The 25,524-nt window shown below is 42.6% G+C and overlaps 3 protein-coding genes and 1 long non-coding RNA gene across 4 annotated transcripts; all 4 read right to left on the bottom strand.

The window, feature by feature from the left end:
- Window positions 1–1,944: 1,944 nt before the first annotated feature.
- Window positions 1,945–5,117, bottom strand: LOC120695747 (protein MANNAN SYNTHESIS-RELATED 1-like). Its single transcript, XM_039978973.1, has 6 exons — window positions 4,822–5,117; window positions 3,873–4,017; window positions 3,711–3,778; window positions 3,502–3,587; window positions 2,739–3,321; window positions 1,945–2,479 (listed from the first exon to the last, which is right to left on the bottom strand). The coding sequence occupies exons 1-6, from the start codon at window positions 4,924–4,926 to the stop codon at window positions 2,204–2,206; spliced, it is 1,263 nt and encodes a 420-aa protein (XP_039834907.1). The 5' UTR covers window positions 4,927–5,117; the 3' UTR covers window positions 1,945–2,203.
- Window positions 5,118–8,024: 2,907 nt separating this feature from the next.
- Window positions 8,025–15,922, bottom strand: LOC120695748 (centromere/kinetochore protein zw10 homolog). Its single transcript, XM_039978974.1, has 14 exons — window positions 15,283–15,922; window positions 15,045–15,188; window positions 13,800–13,973; window positions 13,221–13,379; window positions 11,756–11,986; window positions 11,544–11,654; window positions 11,204–11,296; window positions 10,949–11,044; window positions 10,051–10,179; window positions 9,880–9,957; window positions 9,089–9,247; window positions 8,865–9,021; window positions 8,674–8,756; window positions 8,025–8,347 (listed from the first exon to the last, which is right to left on the bottom strand). The coding sequence occupies exons 1-14, from the start codon at window positions 15,826–15,828 to the stop codon at window positions 8,264–8,266; spliced, it is 2,244 nt and encodes a 747-aa protein (XP_039834908.1). The 5' UTR covers window positions 15,829–15,922; the 3' UTR covers window positions 8,025–8,263.
- Window positions 15,923–18,824: 2,902 nt separating this feature from the next.
- LOC120695749 lies at window positions 18,825–19,722 on the bottom strand. The gene is made up of 2 exons (XR_005683843.1): window positions 19,200–19,722; window positions 18,825–18,982 (listed from the first exon to the last, which is right to left on the bottom strand). It is a non-coding gene; the product is annotated as an uncharacterized LOC120695749 (long non-coding RNA).
- A 4,726-nt stretch (window positions 19,723–24,448) lies between these two features.
- LOC120695411 lies at window positions 24,449–25,086 on the bottom strand (the record flags this gene model as incomplete). Its single annotated transcript, XM_039978669.1, has 1 exon — window positions 24,449–25,086. A coding segment is annotated over one exon (459 nt), but the record flags the coding sequence as incomplete, so codon positions are not given.
- Between the last annotated feature and the right edge of the window lie 438 nt (window positions 25,087–25,524).

The following is a 25,524-nucleotide window of genomic DNA, read 5'->3' on the forward strand; positions in this document are numbered from 1 at the left end:
AGCATAAGGCATTTTAACAAAGAATTGACTTATCTCAGTATGAGTATTGTCACAACATGTATTATGCATTTTTTAGATTAAGAAAATCCAGGCCTTAAACATTCACAAGTCAATATCTACAGCCAAACTACAAGAGCTATTAGGCTCTAAACCTCAAAATAAGGGATTAAAAGACACAAGAAAGAAATCTCTAAAACAAAGAAAGAAAGCTAGAAGACTACGCTTCAATTTTCTTCATCGTTCACATTCAATACTACGGTAACTTTGCGCGACACCAATCCATCACATCTCTCCTCTGCTTAGAAACTTGATGTTTGAATCTTTGGTTGCTTGCGAAATCCTTCCACGTAGAAACCACATGAATAAGCTGCCGCCAACCACCGCACCCTCCATTCTCCATCGTCATTCTAGATCCGCCCCATATACTCCCTAATCCAGCCTCAAATCCGCACCTTGATGCTCTCTAGCAGGGCCATGCCGGCCGCCTGTGCAGTGCTGGCCGCGTAGTAGGGCCTGCAGCGATGGGCGCAACACCTGGGAGCCGGCCAACCCATCAATCCCCTCTATCTCCGCTCTTCGACCACTAGATCAAACGCCAACCTCCAACGAGCAGCAAGCAAGGACACAGGCACACAGCAAATCATCAGCACACTACGAGCCATCAATAGTGAAAGTGCTTCGCAGGGTTGATGGGGATGTGAAGCCATCAATGGCTTTTCTTTATGGAGATATTTAGAAGGCCACGAAAGAAATCATGGTGGGCATAGGAAATATGGACAAGAATGTTAATTTAAATCTTTACAATAGTATCATGGAAACCATTGATGGGAAGATGAAGAAAAGGTTGGAGAGTCCTTTACACTTGGTTGCATACTTCTTGAATCCCTATTATAGCTACACTGACTCCATCTTTGGAGATGAGGAAGTCATGGATGGGTTCATTTCAGCTGTTGAAACTTTTTACCATGATAACTATGACAAGGCAAAAAAAAAAATGAAAGACACTATGACAAGCAAAATCGAGTCCTCAATGAGGATATGCACAAATTCAAACATCAAGGTAGCCACTTTGCAAAACCTGTATCAATGGCTGGCTGTTGGTGTTTGTAATGTATTTCATATCTGCAAGCTGTTGAAATGTATCTAAATTTATCTATCTTTATACTTGTGCAGCCAAATGATGGGAAAATTATGGAACACAGGTCCAGCACTGCAAAGGATGGCCGGTTGTAGTAGTAAATTTATTTATTTTTGTAGAAAATGCATTTTCAATGGCGGGTCAGTTGCTACAGCAATAGCAACAGGTTACATTTTGACCTGTCTCTGGAAAAAAATCGAGGTGTTCCTATAAATCGTTTTTGTAGTAGTGATTTTAACAAAGGATTGACTTATCTTAGTATTAGTATTGTCACAGCATGTATTATGCATTTTTAGGCCGTCACAGTTTGTCAATTTAGCATATTATCAAATCGCTACCTCTTGTTATCTTTGCTGTTAGTTGGCATATGCATTAATTGAATATCTAAAGCTTTTTAGTTACAGATATACTGTAGAGGCCATACCACTCAGAGATTCTCCCCAGGGCCCACCGCGTCGTTCTCCCAGGGCCCCAATTTGACCATGCCACGACGCCTGCGCCCTCCGAGATGCACGAGCTCGTGGGCGCGGAGGTCGCTGGATGGCTGGATCCCTTGCCCCCCGTCGGCCAGAAGGCATTGCCCATCGCGAGATCAACCTGCCGCCGCGATCAGCTGAGCTCAGACATAAGCACTATTTCTGTACAAATCTTGCAACTGCCTTTGCCGTCGGCGGTCGGGCGTTGCCCTCCTCGACGCCAAGGAGTTGCGATACACACAGCAGACCAGACCAGCAATGGAGATCTCCAGAGCAGTTTTCTACAGCAACAGGTGAGCTAACAGGAGGTGATGGGCGCTACTGGGCACATGAAGATGAAGCCTCACCCTTTTGACATGCCTAAACTCATGTTCGTTTTACACCGTACTTGCAATTCATTGTTACTCGCTGTTGTGCCAAATTTCAATGTCCAAGCAAGTAACCAACAACATACGCTAATTAATATTCCCCATGACAAAAGTTCAACTAGTGTACAACACGTCAACGGAAGGTACTTGTATACGCACCCAGATCACTGCCCAGCGGCTCACGTCAGCAGGTCTTATTAGTGACAGTAGAAACTGCCATGCTAGCAGTAGCATTTGTAGGCAAGGTGGTTCTTGTTGGAGATGTAGGTGGAGATGAAGTCTGAGGCCTGAGTCAAGGCGCTGGACTGAGAGGGCACGAGGATTTGGGTATGGCCCGACGCGATCCTCTTACCAGTCACATGGCCATAGAACAGACCAACAATAGCTGGGATGAACACGTCGCTCTGCGAGCAGATCTCGAGGTCCAGAGCCCTCGCTAGGTCGGAGTTGCTGGCTTTCAGGAATTCACCTTTGTTCTCAGCTGGTATTATGTCATCCTGTGGAATGGCAAAAAGAAAAGTGGCATTCAGTTCACCGACAAAACATGTTTGTGCGCATCTAGTCCAACACGAAAGGTGGTGCACAAATTGGGTCTATGTTTGGTTGCCTATGCATCATGAGACTACCTTTTATGTCAGTTAATGCATTATGCCAAGGAAACAAGAGATAATGTTTACTGTTTAACATTTAGGAAGAAATGCTTGGGAGAAAACAGAATTTATTTGACATTGATTGTATGTGCAGTAAGTTCCTTGCCTTGGTACAAGTGTTTGGAAATTCTTCCTTCAGGTCATTCAGGCCCTCGTGCCACCGCGTCTCTGTCAAGTAGATGGTTGTATTAGCCGAGAAGCCAACATTCCTCAGGAAACCCAGAATCTCATCTGCATTATAGCAGCCCTTTCTTCTAGCGCCTCTGGTTGTTTTGCAACTCTTCTTTTCTAGCAAGTCAGTCCGCAAATCAATTGCCAAGACCTTCCCATCTGATTTCTTGCTTATCTCTTTAAGCTTATCTGACATTTTCCTGGCCACTTCAGAATATTCATGCTTCAGTTCAAGGCCACTGAACATTGCAAGGCAAGCAGTCGCATCCAAGTCCTTGTTATTGGTCTCTCTTGGTCTTAAACTCACTGAAGAGAAAATGATCGCGAGTCTTAAGTGATTGTTTGTTTGGAAGATGGGCTGGATAGTGTCTGTGATAAAGCTTTCAGTCACCCGGTTTGGTACTCTAATAACTGCTGGCTTCTTAGCACTCACTTCATCAGGTAGTTCCTCTATTACTTCGACAACACCATCTAGGCTCCTCATGAATTTATCCACATTGTACATGTCTCGGAATTTTCTGATCAAAAAACTTATGTCATTAGTTGAGATGGACAAAATTGTCACATTTATGAAAACAATTGTGAATTTTTAGAGATTAAGGCTCATACTATATGCATACAAATTTGCACCATTTATATATCTGCATAGTATTTATCTTAAGGAAACGGAAAATTCCCATCTTATAAAAGAAACATACCGCTTATTTCCTAATTCATTTCCTCTGATATCTGGAAGTACAAGTGTCGCACCTAGATACCTTGCAACAACCACAGCATCTGTGATCTGCAGGTGAAAATTGGGAAATGGCATGCATTCAAAGAATTCAGCCAAACAGAATATTCAGACACATGGCTTGTCTTGCTCATATGATAAATCATGCCAACAAGTTAAGAGTTAGAGGCTCACCTGTGAGATGTGATATTCTGGTCCCATAGTCAAGGAGAATGTCACAAAACCATTAGAAGGTTGAGTTTCTGCAGAAATCGTATTAGTATCAGTACGCACATTTTTCTGGGAAAGATTCAGATCTGAAGAACTTACGAAATTTAAGAATGAAGAATTACTTACTTGGACTTGGTTTGGTCCAGCAAGGTTTAACCTCCTCGTCAGTGTCCATTAGGCTCTCTACCCCAGACGTATTGATACTGTTCGATTCAGCATTATCATCAAGCTTCATCGTGTTAAACTCTGCACCTGTTGTCTCCAAGCCCAGCTGTTCACAAACGTGGATTCCGGTTACAACATGCCTTGATCAATTGATAAAAAAATCCTTCCAATAACCCTGATCTATCAGATAATTATATCAGCTCCCTTTGCGAGACAAATAATTCAGCGGTTTGGAAAACTAGATGCAGCCGGTTAGTTGAGGACAGAGGACACCTCTTTGCTTTTCCTCGATGGAGAGACTGATGGAACTTTCTTAAATTTTAAAATGTGATGTAGGATAGAGATTGTTCGTAAAGAGACTTAAGAATAGTGACCCCCCCCCCCCCTTTTGCTTTACGACCTCCCAATTGGTGTTTCCGGTCAAGGATGTGGCCCGCCATCAGGCTTTTTTCTTCTTCTGGGGAAGCCCACAATAATGTATTGAGCTTCTGATTCCTTAAACAATGCACCTAATGGCCTCTAGGCAACGTGCTAATGGAGTGGAATTGAATAAGATAAACCCTAGCTAAGCCCCAGAAGTCAAGGTCACTGAGCAGTGCAAGATCCCCTTCAGCATTGCATCCCCAAAATCACTTAAGATTTGGCAAGAACCAAACGGAAATGGAGATCCTAATCACGCTCCGCACTCTACACAGGCCAGCAAGGGAACCAATCGAATCGCCCCCACTCATGGCACCTCCACACACAGGCAACACAGATTAGTAGATGAAACAGCAAGCGGCTGATTCTCACTCGCAGCGAGCCTGCCACGCACGACCAAATCAAGAAAAAAGCAAGCTACCACCGGACGGACCCCAGGAGAGGGAACCGAGAGAGGGAAGGGGAGATCCTTGGAGCTTGGAGAGCAGACCTCGGTGCCGGGGGAGAAGTGGTCGTGCTTGATCATGTTGCCGAGCATGACGAACATGGAGAGGGTGAGGAACCCCGCCACCACCTGCCGCGGGTCGACCGCCATTGCGCCCGAGCCGCCAAGGCTGCCGGCTGTGGAGTGGGAGTGGGAGTGGGAGCGGAAACGGGGGGGAGGAGAGCACTGGAGTAGAGTGGGGTGGGGGAGGAGGGGGAGAAGAAGCAAGCAAGCAGGCGAGGCGACTGTGAGGCGAGGCGACCACTGACAGGGAGCGTGGGATGGGGACAGGGCGAGGCAAGCACGCACCGCACGCGGCGGTGCCGGCCTCCATCTTGTACCCGCGCGGCGCGGTGGCTTTGGCTTTGGGTTCGGTTGGCTCGTGGCGGAGTGGCCGGCGGGTATCCCGGCGTGGCGAGGCCCGGGCCGGGGCGGAGGATTTTGTGCATCTGTGACACGGGCTGCAGCCTGCAGCCACGGCTGTGATTCGCTGTGTTGGTGATCAAGTGGATAAAATGTACCGTACCAAATTATTACTCCATTCGTTCCAAAATATAGATTGTTTTGACTTTTTTAAATTCATAGAGTGTTTATTATGTATCTAGATAAAACATATATTTAGATTCATAGTAAAATATATGAATCTAGAAAAATCAAAACGATCTACATTTTAGAACGGAGGGAGTACTTCATACCGTGCTGAGGCCGGGCATGATTTTACAGTTTGTCTCTTTTTTTTTGCTCTTGGAATAACAAAGAAGTCTGCGCGTTGATAAGTTAAGATGATGATATTAAACAATCATATGATTTGACAGTTTGCTTACGGTGAAGTGTAGTACGATCTCAATACGCTCAACACACTGTAGGGCGACTATGTGCGCTTGCCTTGCCGACAATATTTGGCTCTCGCAAGCCAAGTCTTGGAGAGATTTTGTCTTAAAAAAGGGCAAAAAAAAATACAACGGCGCGGGGCAAGTGTGCTCCGTTAACGCATAGCTACAGTACTGATAACTCTTGACTTTTTTTAGGGGCATTGAGCTTTTCTGTTTCTCTTTTTTTATATATAGATCTTTCCGCTCGTTTGGCAACACACTCGATGTAAGCATACATCTGTAACGTAAGCTCTATCTTTGCAGTCTTGCAGATGAGTAAGTACCCGCTATGATTTGGTGTCAACGACTCTAGTCATCCTACATCTAGATGGAATCATTTGACAGAGAGCTCCCGGCCCGGCGAGGGAGAGGGCCAGCGGCAGTGCAGCACTGCAGCCCCAGCACAGAAGCACCCGCCGCGCGCCGTCGGCCGGGGAATCGCGCGCGCAATCCACCGGCCGGCAATCCACTGCGAGTTACCCGCGTGATCGGCATCCCGATTCGGCACGGCACGTGCCTCCGCGCCCTCGGGAGTCAACGGCTAACGGCTGGGGGCGTGTCTATACATCGCATTCTGCGATTTGAACCGGTCCTATCGCATAAAGAAACGGGCGTGAGGCCGCGTTGCGTGCCAGGCTGGCGGGCGCGCGCGGACGGGTGCGACGTGCGCGTCGGCGCAGCGAACTGCGAACGAACGGGGACGCCGGCCCATTAATCTTATTGGCCTGGAAACGTTAATTTTTTTTCATTCGCTTCTTCTTGTTCACATTTTTTGTTCTTTTCTCTCACGAGCTTTCATTTCACGGGCTTTCTGTTCTTCTTTGTTTGTAAACATTTCAAACAAAGTGTCAAGTGAAAAAAAATTGTTTGAAAACAATTCGCAATGTTCTGGATAGTTATCAGAAATGTTTAGAAAAATTGTTCCGAAACATTTCATAGTGTTTTTGTATACATATTCATATTTGTTTAGAAACATTTCAGATTGTTCCACAATAAAATTTACATTTGTTTTGGAAACATTTCAAAGTGTTTTGGAACTTTTAGTTTGTTCCGAAACATTCGGATTTGTTTAGAAACACTCTAGAGTATTCCGATTACATTTGTTTTGAAATATTTCAAAGTGTTTCGTAACATTCTGACTTTTGTTTCTATTGTTCCGTTTTCATAGTGTTCCGAAACTTTCATTTTGTTTCGAAACATTCAGATTTGTTGAAAAACATTTCGAAGTGTTCTGAAATATTTACATATGTCTTGGAAATACTTCAAAAGTTTTCAGAGTGTTCCAAAACGTTTAGTTTGTTTAGAAGCATTCCAGAGTGTTTCGGAACATTTTAAATTTATTTTGGAAATATTTCAAGTACCAAGCAATATTCTGCAGAAAAAAGAATAAAAAAGAGCAAATAAAATAGAAAGAAGTACATAATCATGTACTCACAAATTGACGACGAAAGCTTGAAACGACTTCTGCCTTACTGTTTGAATGCCAGCCTGCATTGGAAAAATATAGATTTTAATATAATACAATTGGGAAAAATAATAAAATTATTTTAATAAATCTATCAAAATGCGAAAACAACAAAATAGCAAATGAAAAAAAATGTGAAAAGAAAGAAATAAAGAACAAACGAATGTGAAAAGAAAGAATAAAAAAAGAACGAATGAGTCATTGCGAGCAATCGTGAAAAGAACGAATGAGGGAATGAAAAAAAGAAAGAAAGTGGAACTGGCCGATTCTAATAAGTACAGGCAAACAGCCAACTTGCCCAGGCGCCTGCACCCTGCAGCGTCATCATGGCCGTGCGCCTGTACCTGCCTTCGGTCTGCGTTGCGCGTTGCCGTGTTCTGCGACAGCTGCATGCGGGTAGCACGCGCGATAAATAGAAATTCGCACGGCTGGGCCGGGAGTGCGCGCGGGGATGGGGGATTGATTGCTCATCTCCCGCCAACTGCGCAGGAACTTCGCGGGCGTCGAAGTCGGCTAGCCCAAACAACTTTTTCGACCACCCATCTCGTTGCGGTCAAAATTAGTTAAATTTCACTTACAGCAAAAACGTAATACAATATAAAAAAATAGAGGGAGTAATTCGTACCCGCCGCTAGCCGACACCTCACGCCATCATGTCACTAGCCGCACTGCGGCGAGTGGCCGACGGGCGAGGGCGACGGCCACATCGCTACTCCGACAACGGCGAGGGATCTTGCGCCGGCCCAACAACGAACAGCTCGGGGCCGCGAGAGGGTGCAGTAAGCTAATCAAAATCGTGGCAAGGATCGCCTAAACTTTGCTTCCAGGCCACAGCACGGATGCAAATGTTTCTTCCCAAAATACACGTGCAATGATGTGAATTCAAATTTTAATCATCAGGTTAGAAACAGCATGCACATTTGTTTATCTGATCAGTCCAGGCGGTCGGGTGAGGATTGAACTGGGGAATCGGAGATGACAAAGTCTCCTTCAGTGTAAACTGAACTCACATACCAATTAACAGTAACTACTGTATATGGTGTACAAGGGGGAAAAAGAGCGAGGAAAAATAATAGTCAGCACGTAAAAATAAATGTGTCGTTTCTGCATCCTAAGCTGGTGTCCTAACGATCCATCCAAGGCATTCCTTCCTAAGAGGCGAGTCAGCAAATATTGCTTTGATGAAATTTTGCACCTGCACACGATTAACAAACAGATTGGTTGAATCAGAAAAGGAGGCTTGGAATTTTAGGATACTTGGTCAGCGTACAAGTTCATTGTCATGCAGCAGTTTGAATTAGGGATATATGATCCTGTACTTTCCAAATTACATATTGCGATACACGGGACAGCATGAGGGCATAAATCCTGCCAAAACAGACAGAACACGTAGACTAGCTATGGATAATCTAAGGGCCTATGAGATAAGACAATTCCAAAAAAGAAAGTGCTAAGCCTCTGATATTGTATACCAAACCCCTATGCAAACTTAAAAAGAACAGGGGGACTGGGTTTGCTCACCTCAGATGATGTGAAACCACAGCTAACCAGGTCTCCACTTTCCCAAGCCGCTGTGATGGACTTCAATGACATATCAAGCAACTCTGAACAATACAATTATTTTCAGTGTTATTTCAGGGGATAAAAAAATAAAAATATGTAGCCCAGTCAAAGATTTAAAAGAATCCATAAATAGAACCAGCAAAATGTACCTGCTAGCTTACGAAACTTTTTCAAAGATGGGACAGTTCCATCCAATTGAATCCAAGTGTCATGGTCTAAGAACTTTGTGCTGCCATCATCGTTATCAACCAGAGAAAGAAATAGCAAAGAGATATTTTCGAGAGCCAAATGGATAAGGCCTTGCAGCTGTAAGCATACAATATATTAGTGAAGATCAAGATTTGATCAACCATTATGGCACAACATGTATCACCTGCAATGTCTCTTCTGCTGCCATGTCATCTATCAGAAGCATATCTCTTGCAATTCTGGAGAAGACAGAGCCAAGGACATGATACATACTTTTCCTGTAGGTTGATTTTGGCAGTATTGATTCCCACATGATGCGGATCTTTTCCAAAATGAACACGACCTGAATTGAACCCATAGATATTAGAGTGAAACAATGATGTTGACAAAACAATCCCAATGCCCAGTTAGACGGAAAAATGAGACGAGCTTTCGACAACTGAAATTGGTTGCTGCTGAGGATTTGGCACAGCATGAACAAGACAATTTTAATTTCATTGGAGGTCCAGGAACGATTCAAGTAAAAATGTTCTTTGAATGACTAGCATGAATTCTGGTAAAAAATTCATTTTTTCCTCCTCACTAAAGATTGGTCAAAAGATAGTAAAAAGACCAAAAGCTTTTCCAAGCTTCACAATATGATATTTATAGCAGTTCCAAATTCAAGTAAAAGAATCAAAAGAAACACACCACTCATTTTGATTAGCGATTGATTTTACCAATTTCACAATTATAATAAACAATTCTCTTGTTACTTTCAGCACTAAAAAAGTGAATTTGGACTTAGAAACCAAGGTTGTTTTGTTTCTCCATTGTGTAAGTGATATTCAAGTGGCGCTACAGGCTCGATGAACAAGCTAAAAGCAAATATGTATGAAAATCTCTCTCTCTCCCCCCCCCCCCACCCCCCTCCCTCCCCTCCCCTCCCAAAAAGAAGGGTTCAAACAGCTCTTATTCTTTAACAATGGAACAAACCTGATCAATACTAAATTTTGCTGACTCATAATGCTGAGGTTGGTGTGTGTTCTGAAAACCATCAGCACCATCTATAGCCTGAAAAACAATGCAACGAACTAGAAAGTTTAAATAAGAGTTCAAAATTAGAAGTAATTATGTGTGGAAAAATATTTAGAAAGATCTAATGACCTCGCTTATGGTATCAATAGTGAGTTGTATTTGTCTTCTCAATACAACATCTGCCATCTGGGAGAAGATTGGTGCTAAATCCACAAAAACAACTTGTTTCTGTAGATCAATAGGAAAATCTGCATGGTACTGGACAAAAGCATCCAGAAAGGTTAGTCAAATGCATTCCTTTTGAAAACCCAATATGTCTAACGAGAAATATCTCTTAAGAAGTGCTATTCAATTTGGTTGCCCAAAGAGGAAAATAGATTTACAGCAGCATGAGGTTGGTTCTTTTTTATTTTGCCTGAACTAAACAAGATCAATAAAGGATTTAAATACATGGATCTTTGGTTTTCATGCGTATACTAGTTTTTTTGGAAAAAGTAAACACTCTATCTTACCACACAACAAAATGTTGTCTTATCACCCATAGCCAGTGTTAGTGGACACAACAAACAGTGGCAACTTGGATAGATTAAGCTTGTCTTGGGGTCCACAAGTCCCCTGACAAGCGGTGGGTGGTGGCGAGGGCTCCGCTGCCTGCAAGCGCACCAGAATGGTTGTTGGTGCTGGAGGCAGTACATGAGGAGCCCGGAAAACAAGGCACCACAGAGGTTCCCTTCGCGCTGATTGCACGAAGGGAGGTGGTATCACAGAAGGGAGGCGGTAGTGGGAACAAAGAGATGGCAGCGTGCCAGAGATGTAGCAAATGGAGTTGGTGTAGTGATGTTGACTGTTGAGGCCATAGGCGATGCATGGCTAAGTGTCACCTCGTACAATCCTAAGACTATCTCTAGTACCAAACACAAAATCTGCATTTTTTTAGCAGAATTCTTAAAAAAACACACATTAACATAAATCAACCACATCCCAAGATGACGCGTAACAACACACAGCAAAGGTTGGATATGCACACCTGAAATGCAAGGCCAAGAATTTCTTGGGATAAATGGTAGAAGTCATTGTGAACAATAGCAGCCACTTGACTTATGCTATCAAGATGCTTCTCTAGCTTCAGAAAAAAAAATGATAAAGGTCAATTACTATGTAATAATAATAGTGCCTGAAAATAGAACTGAAACTAGAATGTTCTATAATTTGCTTTAGGTACAAATGACATGGCATAATGTGGAAGACTAAACTATCATTCAAAGTTTGTACATGCACGAACCTGAACTGGCACAATAGCCTTATACAGGAGTAAGACATCCCTAGCAGCAAAGCAAAATTCCTTAGCAACTCTTGCGGATGACATCGATGCATCCTGCTCTGGTTATTCGACAAGAAATATTGATGTACATCAAATCTCATCCAATAAGAACTTACATCTCATGAACACTGAAAGCTGGAAGAGTGAATTTGCATGGAATGGTGAACGCGTTACGCATTGGCTGATACATGCAACTAATGATAAGAATACATGCCATGACGAACAGAGCAGTAGTTATTCTGGTCAGTGATGATAGATGTATAGAACACAACAACAAAAAATAATGTGTCGGTAGGCATACCTTGAGGGCTCCATGAACCAATTTCATTAATAGAAGTACTGATTTAGATGTAAAACACTTCTCCGGCAGGAAAAGTAGATCAACAACAGAATCACCTCGATCACCAGATTCCTGCAATACCAAGCCTCTTTAGTGCGTATGCGAAAAATGGCCACATTATCCTGCTCAGTATCTTGCCCATGGAAACCCTTGGGTTAACCAAAGCAACTCACCAGAGGGTTATCATAATCATATTGTACAAGAATGTTCCTTGCTTTCACCAAGATCTCACTTCTCTTCCGTATAGCAAAATGAACTTCAACATCATCAACAAATTGGGTCAACTTGGCATCCTTTCTATCAGGCAAAAGAAACATCATGCTCCTAAGTTTGTTCTCAAATTCAGCTGTACTCCGTACAACATCTTGGAACTCAATTAGCTTGGATGCCTCATTTGGTACAGCCTGAAAAGACATAAGTGAAGGATCAGTCCAAAACAATCTGAAGAGCAACTACCCTAAGTTTCTTGTAGTCAATAAGGATAGTTAGTAAGTTAGCTCAGATCACTCTGTTCCAAGGTTCTAAAAAACGCTAGACGCTAGGCGAACGCTTGCCTATGGTTTAGAGTTTTTTGTGATTAAACGTAGATTGAACATGATTAAACGTGTGTTGTGATTAAACGACACTGTGATTAAACGCAACGCTTGGCCACCGTTCAGCGTTTAATCAAGATTAAACGACGTTTAAAAACGTTTTTTAGAACACTGCTCTGTTCCTTTTCCAACAATTTTGATTCTTCCCATTATGGAACTACAAAGATATATTTGAGTAAAAAAAAAATCAATAGTTGGTAAGTGATAATACAATGCGCAAATTAGAGGGATAACATATGTTCTACCTATTCTATATACATTTTCTGAACCGAACGATATGCAATCAATGAGAATATGAAACTAAGATCATTATATAGTGTACCTCTCCATCTCCATCTCTCTAGGATAGCAATTACTGGATCTGGATTACCATGCAAACGTCTACGAACAACAGAACTAAAATGGGAAGCTCATAAAATCCAAACAGTTGATTGCAGTTTGTAACGATAGTAACCTTTAGTTTAGGTCACTCTGTTCCTTTTTCTAACAAAATGATTCTTCCTACTATAGGACTCAATCAAGTGTTCAATTGGTGGAAAGTATGATACTATAATGAGCAAATTAGAGGGCTAAAATAACATAACATAGTTCTCTAGAGCTATATTGAATGATATACACAGGACGACGGCTGCAAATCAAGTCATTGTAACTGAACCAAATAAAGATTTGGTTTATACACAGCAAAAGAAAGATAACCAGTTCAATCAGCACTAAACAAAGAAATTATACTTGCTGGAAAAACCCATATATTCTAGCAGAAGCTAGATGAAGATTATGCAAGATATAATAGCTTTGTCTCACATTATAGAAAGCAAAGCTAATCAAAATTCAATCAGCACTAAACAAAGAAATTATACTTGCTGGAAAAACTCATATATTCTAGCAGAAGCTAGATGAAGATTATGCAAGATATAATAGCTTTGTCTCACATTATAGAAAGCAAAGCTAATCAAAATTCACAATGACAGCACTGTAGTTGATAAGATCCAAGCATGCTGCTAAATGGCTGCTCATGAGAAGCAAAGGAAATCAGGAAGAACCATACCTTGGAGAGAAAGTGTGTGATAACCATATCAGAAATTCTTGGCCAAGTTAACTTTGCAAAAGACTGAACCCACTTGCTATTTTCCATGCAAATGAACTTGCACGCAAACTTGATGACATCAATTATTCGTGAGTACAGACTCAAACCATCTTTGTTGTCCTTCAACAATAATAGCCAGTTACATAAAGCAAACAAGAAATAAGTTTACACTGTTTACATAGTCAGCAGACTAATTGTGGTTTGTGGTTCCAGATGTACAAATATCTAATTCTCTCCAATATTGCTAAAAATCAAAATATTTTTAATTGTTGAGTTTTTTTTTCTTGAAATGAAGATACACATTCAGCAGATACTCCCTCCAATTTTAAATATATAAAGTTTAGGACAAGCAATTAGTTCATTTTTTTAACAAGATTAGCTTGTCCTAAGCATCATATATTTAAAAACAGAGGGAGTATATAGTAATGTCTTGAAAAAATATGGCAAAAGCACACATCTGACAATGAACTAAGTCAAGATAGCACTTGAATCTACAAACATTTTTCTTTATAAATCAGGAACTAATAATGAAATGCTTACTTTTAGCCCCTCTGAAGCGACTATGGTCAAGACTGATACTGAGTGTTCTGGGCCAACTTCTTGAATCACTTCTACAGAAACTGCAACGTGTATGTTACTGATTGCTGGGACCAGAATATGTTTCATCATCAAGTCTGCAATCTTAGCCATTCCATAGTCTAGGGCATCAATGATCTGCATAACAAAGAAATGACAAAGTGATACATTTGGAGAAGCTCAATGTTAACGTATAATGTGGACTCAACACTATGCAAGGTACCCATAACAGTACCTGCCCCATCAGACAAAGCCTAGAAGGATGATATCTGTTGTCTTATCCCCTAAGTAAGCTAAGTTAGAGAGATGGAAATATAAATTAGGATCTAGTTGCCTTTAAGATATATCCTTCTATCAGCTATCTGTTCATTGTCAGGAAACTCCTTTTCTGTTTACAGGAGAGGAAATTATCAATACATGGCAAACATGGATTAGAACCTTCTACTTGCTCTGAGCCCTAACCACACCACCACCTTCTCCACAGGGAGTAGCCCCAGGGTGCAAAACATCCTACCGTATACTCCCTCCCGTTCACAAGAATTGTTGTTTTAGCCTCTTCTACTATACAACAATTGTAGAGATAGCCTCTTCTACTATCTCTACAATAATCGTGCTACAAGTTCAGGTAACTTTGACCCATTTTTTCCAATCTTCCCCTCAAATCATTAACTAGTATGGAGAGAGTGAGTGTGTGCTTTTTGGCATAATAATACACACTTCACTGGTCATATTTTTTTCAACTCCTTAGTTCTTGTGCCCAAGGCTAAAACAAGTAATGCAGATCAGAGGTCCTTAGCTTCAATTCCAATATAGTCCGCAATATATCAAAAGAAGATTATCATATGGGCACAAGGGGGTGGAGCTTCTACAGCAGCAAATGTGTTTTTCTTTTCCAAAGCTGTCATGAATTTAGCTGACGAAGGATTAGATCAGTGTTCGAAATTTCCAACACAACAGCCTATAATCCTTGGACAATAGCTATCTTTAAAAAAAAATTGCATTCATCATTTCTACAGCGATGCAGCTTAAGCTAATGTGCAATTTAAGCTCCGCTCGATGTCCATGAGTCCATCAAAGCTCCCAACTAAGTTCCATACTTACATTACCAATTCCATTAATTGTTTACAAGTTTAGGGTTATGGCCAAATTGATTGGAGCTCTCAAGCCGTGATGCAGAAGCACCAACCGAATTTTCTCAGTAAATCTCACCTCCAATGCCTGCAGCGCCACAGAAAGCTCGACACTTTGCTTTCGACTGGAACATGATTTTGGAATAGCCCTTACCACCACTTTCCCTCCCTCAGGTGCAAACTCCATGCACTCCTCCACATTCTTCGCAAGTCCCACTTGCAGCTGCGTCATCACCATAACAACAATTCGGAAACAATAATTAGCACAAATGCAAACCTAACATAAGCTGAATCACTCCAAAGCATAATCTCCTCACCTCGTCGACAAGCTGCTCCCAATCGCTCCTGAGGAGCCCAAACACGACAGGACCGTCTTCACCGGATCCGGATCGCTCGGCATCAATCAGTAGGGGCTTGAGCTCAGCAGCAGCAGCAGCAGCCGTGTCAAGGGGGTTCGCTGCCGCACGGGCCTCTCGGAGGCGGGCAGCGAACGAAGCAATTGTGGAGGCCGCGGCAAGGTGCTCCTGGCGCTCGGCGAGCTCGCGGCGCGCGGCAAGGAGGCGGTCGGCGAGGGCCCTGAGGTCGGAGAGGTCAGGCGAGGAGGCGAGCGGCGCGAGGGCGGAGTCCAGGGAGGACTCAAGGGAGGCGGAGGAGTCGGCAGCGGAGGCCGCGCGGGTTAGCGAGGAGGCAAGGGCCCCGCGGTGGGAGGCAGCGAAGGAGAGGGCGGAGGCGTGCAGGCGGTCCGAGCGGAGGCGGAGGCGGTCGATAAGGAGGCGCAGGTCGGGCGCGGAGAGCGGGGTGGAGGGGTCCGAGGCGTCGGCGGTGGTGGAGAGGAGGAGCTCGCGCACGTCGTCGGCGGCCATCGCCGCCGGCGACCAGTGGCGGCGACGGGGGTGCTCGGCGGCCGCGCGCGGATCCAAACTGACGAGGCTTTGGTCTGCTGTCTGCGCTGCGCGAAGGAATCGAGCTCGTGTTGAGATCGACTCCTTGCTGGAATTACTTTGCCCTTAACAATTTCATTTTGTTTCAGCCCGATTTCAAATTTTTGGATTAGTTCAATTTCACATTTGACTTAGATCTATGTTTAGGTTAAATTTTTGCATTTAAATTTTCTTTAAAATTTGTTTCCAGTGAGATTAGAGGAAGAGCAAACGTGTAACTGTAACATCAGATCATTGGATCCAAGATTGGCAAATTTAAAGAAAGAGTGAAATACATGGACATTATCATTGAGTGTCATCTAGATTCATAAATTTTAAAAATGTAGATTCAGGTCCCTAACTTATCGAATGTGCCATTTTGGTCAAAAGTTCTCGAATTACCTCGATAGTTTCTCATATTGACAAGTGAAAATTATAGTTGACCTAAATAACACAATTTAACAAGTTATGAATCATTATATGAAGATTCCAAGTTCGTACACCCAGATGATACGCCACTGCAAGTTAAAGAAAACCATGGGTGCATTTCACTCTTAAAAAAAGGGTCGTGGGAGGCTACGAGCCATACAGATTCTTTTTTCCAATTTATGTTTTTGATCAACATACAACCGAAAATATAAACAAATACTACTCTTTCGAAGGTAATTGATAGAGTTCAAGACCATCAGTTTCAAATGTCTGCAGTCATTTTGCATCATCTTCTCCATTGCACTAGGTGTATATTAGAACACCGCTATATAAAAATGTCACAGCTAGGATTATATGGCACCATTCTTCATGTCAAACAAGGTAATCCGAAAATTCAGTTCAAATATGGATATTTTCAAAAAAAAAGATTCACATTTCTAGGAGCAAATGTGCACTACCTTAACACCCTAGCAAAAACAGTCAAAGAATGTCATCTTTGGTTAACCTGTTTTGGGATATTTCTCTTGTATTTACCCTGCCACTAGACTTCACCAACATACATATCAAAGTGTACAAGCAGGATGTATGTTGACTCAAATATCATTTACATAGAAACGCATCAAACACAACAAACCTTTCAAAAATTTTATTTGGGAGGGAGGGGGGCACAATTATTTCTGCGACAAAAAGTGTTTTCGAGCAAGAGCATCTCCAAGAGCTCTTATATCTTGAGTGAGTTAGTTAAAAAAAAAGAAGACAAAAAATATCCATCCAACAGAAATTCTATTTACCTCGTTTTCTATTTAAGGTGTGCCGCTGGGTATCTTTGCCTAGCGCTGAGCGTTAGCCATCCCTTTTTAGATTTTGGAGAAGCTGTTGGATTTCATCCTTTTTTCGCTAGCTATTTCATTTTACATAATAGCTATACGAGGATTTTAGTTATTCATAAATACAAGAGCTCTTAAAGATGACAAGGGCATTATTTATTATCTACAAACTCGGCAAACAATTTATGATTTGGGGTCTAGCACTTTTAGTACTCTCAAGAGCCTTGATGCACCACTAGCAGCAGTGCTGAAGCTCCTTTTGGGCTGATGATTGCTTGTAAGTGCAGATATTCCTCCCACCGAACCAAACTTATGATTTGGAGTTGGAGTAGATCCACTGACCAACGGGCTACTCCAGAGATACGGAGCGGGCCGAGACGAAGCCATGACCTAGCATCATTCTTCTCCCTTGCATAGCTTGGATACACCCTCACAGGACACAATCGTAACACTGATCTCCAAAATGAGAAAAACCTTATCCTCGGATATGTGGGATCCCATCCACTACCTATTTCATTTCTTGCTTTGCAGCCTGTCACACAGTTCAAGAAAGATGCAACATCAAAAAAAGCCAGCAACATCCATACTTCAGCATGATCAGCCACCTCTCGCTAGAGATGTTGTACGTTAGTCAACACGATATCGACGTTTCATTGGATATGAATGATACTTTAAGTAGCAGCTCAAATAACATGGTAAGCTGCTAAACTAGCTTAACAAACGAAACATGCTTTCTTTATTGCCTATGTTACACTGCATTTCCCTTTATCAGAATCTTTCCAACAGGCACCAAATAAGTTTCAGATGCAACATATCATTCAACAACACTAAGGTGGTAAAAATAGCAATAATGTACTTGGGAATCACTTCATGCTTGAGCCATGTTATTGAGCTAATACGCGCAGTAGGAATTTGGCCAAACACTTGTTGAATTTCATTATTATAGCATTGCATTTCAAACCTTTTCTTTGGTCAACAACCTGACCGGAAACACACTAGTCATCAGCACTGATGAGTTCGCCGTCACGTTCTTCGGCATCAATCTCGGTGGGTTCGAGGTCATCCTCGGCATCGAGTTTCTACGCACATTGGGTCCCATCCTGTGGGGAGCTATGGCGGCAACCTCCTCCCAGCCCCTGCTCGACAGCCTCCTCCTTCAGCTCGCGGCTAGCGCAGGTCTTCGAGGAGCCCCTGTGTTTCCAGCACCGGGTGCTGGCCATGGCACGGCTCACCATCCGCCAGGCTACTATAAGCTCAACTTCCCGACGTACGATGGCGCGGCAAATCCCCTAAAGTGGCTCAACCACTGCGAACAGTTCTTCCACGTCCAGCGCATTCCTTCCTCAGACCGCACCTGGCTGGCGTCATATATACCATCTAACTAGCAGCGCCCAGACCTGGTATTACGCCCTCGAGCAGGATGACGGCATGCTTCTCTGGGATCGCTTCACAGAGGTGTGCAATCTCCGTTTCGGGCCAGCGTTCCATGGAACATCCCTATCCAAACTGGCCCGGCTGCCCTTCGTGAGTTCGTGTCCACCATCCAAGACTACGCCGACCGCTTCAACATCGTCTTGTGCCACACTCAGGACTTGTCAGTGTCGCAGAAGGCGAAATTGTTCATCGGCGGGCTGCTAGAGCCCATCCGAATTGTCTGGGTCCAGGCCCATGTTACACCCAAGGTTCAAGTATTAGATAAACCATTAACACATGCGACCATAGCAATACAGGTTCGGCCACATCGATGTCATCTAATCAGGAACATCCACCAACAAACACAACACAATGAGCAACCAGCCCATTATTGGAGAAACATGCACGGAGTAGCATTCACAGGGCACCTATTCAAACAAAAACACGGTGGCGTTATGTCCTCTTTATCTACACAATTACATCAATATGTAAGCTTTACCATAATTCCTATCAATCAAGTTCCATGTGGTAACAGAGGAAAATAAGGGAAAGTAAAAGAATACCAAACCCAATCAAAGCAAGTTCCATGTGGTCATGTTCAGTAAACTTGGGGTAGGGAAACAAAACTAAAAACTAGTGGCGTACCTTTCTACTCATGCATACTTTAGCAGTTTCAAGAACCTGAATGCACCAATAGCTGCAATGCTGAAGCTCCTTTTGGCATGAAGATTGCTTGAAAGTGTTGAGGTTCTTCCCACCAAACCAAGCTTATGGTTTGGAGTAGCTCCATTGATCATTGGGCTACTCCGAGAGACACTGATCCGTTCAAGATGACGCCCAGACCTAGCATCTGCTCTTGCATAAACTGGATACACCTTCACAGGACACCGGGTTCGTAACACTGATCTCCAATATGGGAAAAAAAACTCCTCCTTGTATATGTGGGATCCCATCCACTACCTTCTTCTTTTCTTGCAACCTACAAATATTTCAATGTAGGTAAAACATAAAAATCCTGAAACATCCATACTCCAGCATGATCAGACACCTCTTGCTTTAAATGTTGTATGTTATTAATCAATACATGATATTGATGTTTCATTAGATATGAAATGATACTTAAGTAGCATGCTCAAATAAAATGATAATAAGCTGTTGAACCAGCACAAGGCATAGCACAAAATAAAAAGTGAAGCATGCTTTTGTTATTGCCTCTAAACATTATATTACACTTTTAGATGTAACAAACCATACAACAACACTGAGTTAAAAATAACAAAATGTGTCAGTGCTCAAAGCGCAGGTTAATGCATCCCAATGTATGGTGGGGGGGGGGGGGGGGGGGGCAGATTTTTTGACCTTTCTCGAACGGGTTCCAGTTGAGCTCTTCTTAGACAATACTGTGGAGGCAGTCTTTCCCCCACCAGCCAAGTGCATAGTTGCACTTAACACAACTTTGATGTCTGACATTTTGCAGTCATAAGGCCGGCTTCAAGAAAAAGTGGAAGACAAAGTAAAATAGTAAAAAAGAACATGTATTTGCATATACAATTATTGTGTTAAGCAATACAAAGAGTGGTACAGGTTTATAGTGTCCATGATTCCTTCAGTAGGGCAAAACCCATATTCTTTGAGGATAGATGAAACATGTTCCAAGACCTCCATGCGGGGCACCTGCATGATATACAAACTTTTGTAATAAGGTATAAACAGAAAAGACCATACACCACAACCTTTTATATATACAACAATCATATAACCGATGGGAGCAGAGAGATGATGGAAAGAATTGTTTACGATATGAGTTCAAAGGCAATAGAACAGTGAGAAAAAAACATACTTACAATCACATTCAATTTACTACTTGTTCAATAAACTAAACAATACACATATTAACAAGAACAAGATTTAGGGACAGAAATTTTAGAAAATATATTAATTTTAAAAATTATCAAATATGAAACTTGATACCAGCAGTAACCATCTAGCATAGTTAGGGGTGCCAATGGGTGACCCTTAGGGGCACCTGCAATCCTCTTTAGTTCAATATTTTGTACTACTTCAAAATGGAATTCCATCTTGGAAAACTAGTACAATATTTCAAACTAAAGAGGGTTGGAGGTGCACCTAAGGGTTATCCATTTGCATCCCAAAGCATAGTTATAGAACCTCTTTATAAATAATTAAATATATACTCATTCGTAAACAAACAAGGACAGCACTATTGTAACCCCACATAGAATGTTCTGTGTCTGCATAACCAAAACTTGAATGTGTAACAATTTAGTAATGAGATTAGTACAGACTCGTTAGCTGCCTTACATATAGCATTTGATGCAAACTAAAAAAAAATATTATATACTCATTCGTAAACAAACAAGGACAGCACTATCTGTAACCCCACATAGATCTGTGTCTGCATAACCAAAACTTGAATGTGTTACAATTTAGTAATGAGATTACTACAGACTCGTTAGCTGCCTTACATATAGCATTTGATGCAAACTAAAAAATATATATTTGTTTTTTTTTCTCGAACTCGCAGGAGAACTGCGCATCAATATATTAAGAAGAAGAAAAAGGGGGTGGAGAGCCCCCAAAAAGTTACTGCTTATCAGGGCCTGTAACCGCCCTTCTTACATACAACTAACTACTTTACTCTTAGAAACAAAACTCACAACTCGACCAGGAACACAGGACCATGCACCTAAGGGCCTGTAGACGCTTAGGCGAGGAAAAAAGAAACTCCTCGAGCACCAGCAAAAGACCACTGCAGCAGCTTCTCATTAATGACAGAAATGATACTGGATAAGCTAGGATTAATTCCATCAAAAATACAATGATTCCGATGATTCCAAAGTGACCAAGCTCCTAAAATGATAATGGAGTTCAAGCCCTTCTGTCCTTGACCGGAGACCCTTTTGCTTATATTTGCCAACCAATCATCAAAGGACAGCTCCACTACTTGAGGGGCAAGGTCCTGCAAACCGAATCCTTGCAAGACGATGAACCAGACTTGTCGGGGAAAAACACAGGAGACCAGTAGGTGGTCAAGTATCTCTTCAGCTTGGTCACAAAGTGGGCAGACGATCGGATGAGGAAGTCCTTTTCTGGCCAGGCGGTCAGCCGTCCAGCATTTCTTGTGGGCAACTGTCCACATAAAGAATTTGCACTTGCCAGGCGCCCAACTTCTCCAGATTCGTTCCCACAGGCTGAAATTGGTGGAGCTGATGAAAAAGGCTTCATAAGCTGATTTTGTAGAGTACTGTCCGGTATTGGGGAATTGCCAAATGTGAGTGCCTTCTAAATCTGTCTGTAGTTCCACATTGTCGAGGAGCTCCCAAAGCTATAGGTGTTCCAACAGAACATTTACTGTGAGAGCTCATTTTATATCTGAGACCCATCTCCTATTATATAGCAGTTACAATAGCAATAGCAGTTACAAGATGTATAAAAGTTTTACTAATAGTTACTATGTATATGATGGTAAGTTATGACTTACAATAGAAATTGTAGAGGTTTGCTATCTCTAGTTCATGTTCACTAAAAAAAGAGACAGTTTTAATAGACATTACCTCTGATTCTATTAATTTTATAGATGAAAAGTGATCTTTTTATCTGACATAAGATTTTAAGAAGAGAAAACTACATCTTTTAAAATTATCACTACCTTATATAGTGCTATTATTAGAGTATATTTGGTAGTTTAGATATTCATATCATATCCTGCCATATGTATCCCAGGGTATGCCTTACCCCCCAAGTCATGTACTCTCATATATACCGGCCGAGGCCTCAATGCAATACATCCACAATCATCCATATACCAATTCTATTATTCTACATGGTATCACAAGATTAGGGTTACGAGATCCTGACCTAAACCTTCTGTTGCCTCTTGTCGCGCCCCTGCCTCCTGCGCGCCGCCGGCTATCTCCCACGGTGCTCATCCAGGGCGTCCCCTCGACGGCCTCCTAGCGCGCCCCAGGGAGGTCGTCCATGACCTCCGCCGGGGGCAGCGCCCCTCTCCGCGGGCTAGGGTTTTTAGGCGCCCCCTCCCTCTGTTTATATAGCCCCTTAGGTGGACTGCCTTGGGCCCCACCTTGGGCGCCCCCTTTTGGGCGGAAAAGGCCCATTAGTGCACCTAAGCCCAGTCTAATTCGGATCTCATCCTTATCAGACTTCTTTCCCTTAAGTGTGTGACACTATGGGCTCATATGCGAATAGACATGGCCCGAGTACTCTTGCTCGGCCCAATAGTAGACAGTGGCCTCTAGCAAGACATGTCAACTCCTATACGCACATAAAGATCATATCAGACGAGCCGTCACAATATCATATACATATTGTTCCCTTTGCCTCACGATATTTGGTCTAGTTTAAAGCCGACCACTCTTTCTCGATCCTGTGATTCGAAATACTTGGTTAACTCTTAACCCTAGCATGGCCATACATTTCCTGATCCGAATCACTCGAGGGGTCCAGAGATATCTCTCTCTTGTAGAGAGGGGCAAATCTCATCTTGACCGACTATGTCTCACAGCATGCTTCTTGACAGACCCGAAAACCACCTTTATGACTACCCTGTTACGGTGCAGCGTTTGATGGCTCCTAAGTAAGTCGGTTCACATCTTGAGTACATACGGCGATCTCAGGTCTTAGGACACAGCGTACATATTGTGTAATGAGAAGTCATCATCTCGTGTTGGATCAATTCAGTCTCATGTCTCACATGAGCCCACATTATTAGTTTGACATCCACATGTCCATGACTTGTGAAACATAGTCAATCAACTAATACATGTGCTAGTCTAATATTCATGTGTGTCCTCACATGAACTCCGACTAGGAACACTTTAGAATATTCATTCAAGTAAAGAGTTTCACAAATACTTCACATAAGCATTAATCAATACAAGTTGTCATCCATGAATACTCAAGGAACACTTTATTAATCATGAATATAAGGAAATATGATTGCCTCTAGGGCATATTTCCAACAAAAAGTGCAAGGATTAGTGGATCGATCAAAGAGCAATTAAGGATAAACAATCTGCATAGGATTCCTGATCACCACCCCTTGTCTGTTCTCTCTCTGACTCAAAACTACTCGCTAAGGGAAACCCAAAAAAATACTCCATGCGACGCCCCGGTGCGGTGCTTTGTTTTGTGCATGAAAACGATGTGGCAGAGCCATCAAGAAAGATGTTGATTTACCACCCTTTTACCTCACCCACCACTTTCCCAAGAAAACAAAACAGTTTCACTTTCATACCACTTTTATTTCCTGTAGTGCATTTCAATTTGTTTATGTGGCAACCCGTTGCTGTTCTCTCCATGTTTGGTTAAAACAGAGGTTTTAAAAAAAAACTTTCACATTGTTGTCGATCTACTCCCTCCATTTCAAATTATAAGTCGTTTGATTTTTTCAACCTCAAATTTGACCACTTGTCTTATTCAAAAATTTATGCAAAATATCATTTTTTTGTTGTGGATTGCTTTATCAATACAAGTTCTTCAAGAGTGACTTAAATTTGACTATGTTTGCACAATTTTTTTGAATAAAACGAGTGATCAAACTTGGAACGGAGGGAGTACACACCACGCGGAATGATGAGGGAAACAGGGATGGGTGGATCCATTTGCTGCTTTTTCTAAACAAAGTTAACTAGCCGCAAAGTAACTTTCGTTCTTGGGATCAGATCAGACTTTGATTCTTACTCACCGGCTATTCTTTGATTTCTTTCCGATCCACAAACAAACATTGGGCACGGCTGATGACCGGTTAGTTAGCTGGCGGCATAGTACAATCATGGGATACCTTATCAAGCAAATCATGGCACGGCAGTGGATTAATCAAATGGATCAAAGGCAGCTAACCACCATGATGATCATTAGTCAATGATACCAGGTTAGGTCAGTTCATAGGAGTACACAACTTCTGAGGTCAAAGAAAGCCAGGATGAACACAACAGACTTGGATCTTATACACTGCAATTATATAGTATATATAAGTGGCTACTAATCTCTACTGGCCAAAGAGGGGCCAAAGCTGGAAGCAAATTTGCAGCTGCTAATCACTACCATCAGTACTGCTACTTTGCAGATCGGACAGTGAGAAGGACCTTGGAGATCTGAAGCTCCCAAGGCCATTCCTCCTCTGCATGCCAACACCGAGGAGCCTAGGGGGAGGCAACGGCAATGCCGGCGCGTCCCGAACATTCTTGCCGCGGTGCGGCAGCTGATTGCATTCCTCCTCCTCGTCGTCGGAGTCGTCCTCTTCGCCCTCGTCCCCCTCGGCTACGGCGTGGTCTGGGGCCAGGAGAGGGGGCAGATAGGTGGCCATGGTGAGCGAGCTGCAGGAGGCTCGCCGGGACCAGTTGGCCAGGATCCGGCGGTGCTTGTTGAAGGGGTTCTCTGGCTTGGCCAGCTCCTTGGCCGCCGCCACCGTCGACGTGGCCTCGGCGAGGCTTGTGAACGACTTGGACTTGCCAGAGTAGAAGCTGGAGAGACCCTTCCTGATCACACCAAATTAAACTCGAGTTAATTCCGTGAACAATCTGAGGCGATTTAGGGTCAAAGATCCATTTTTTCTCTGTTATTACAAAGTGGGGAAATCCATGAATTGCAATTTCTCACACCATTCGCGCGATCTAGGACTCCACTAGAAAGGACTCGCGGTGTTGCCGCGCTGGGCCGTTGGTGGTCCATCCGTTTTGGCACGTCAAAGCTGGCGCATCTCTTTTGCTTGTAGTTTCTAAACACTTAGGAGTTGGAGAAATTGAAGTTTACCAAAGTGGTCAAGTGCGTAGTATGCGTAGTTACATATGTTGAAGATATTTCAATAGATGTATTTCAGAAATGACTATAATATATTGTCGTAAGCTATTTGAAAAGAAGTGTACAAGAGTCATGTCTTGCGCTTATATCGTCGCCTTGGCTAATCATGACAGCAACTATTTCCTCAGCG

This window comes from Panicum virgatum, chromosome 2K (assembly GCF_016808335.1).
Source record: "Panicum virgatum strain AP13 chromosome 2K, P.virgatum_v5, whole genome shotgun sequence".
Taxonomy (NCBI): domain Eukaryota; kingdom Viridiplantae; phylum Streptophyta; class Magnoliopsida; order Poales; family Poaceae; genus Panicum; species Panicum virgatum.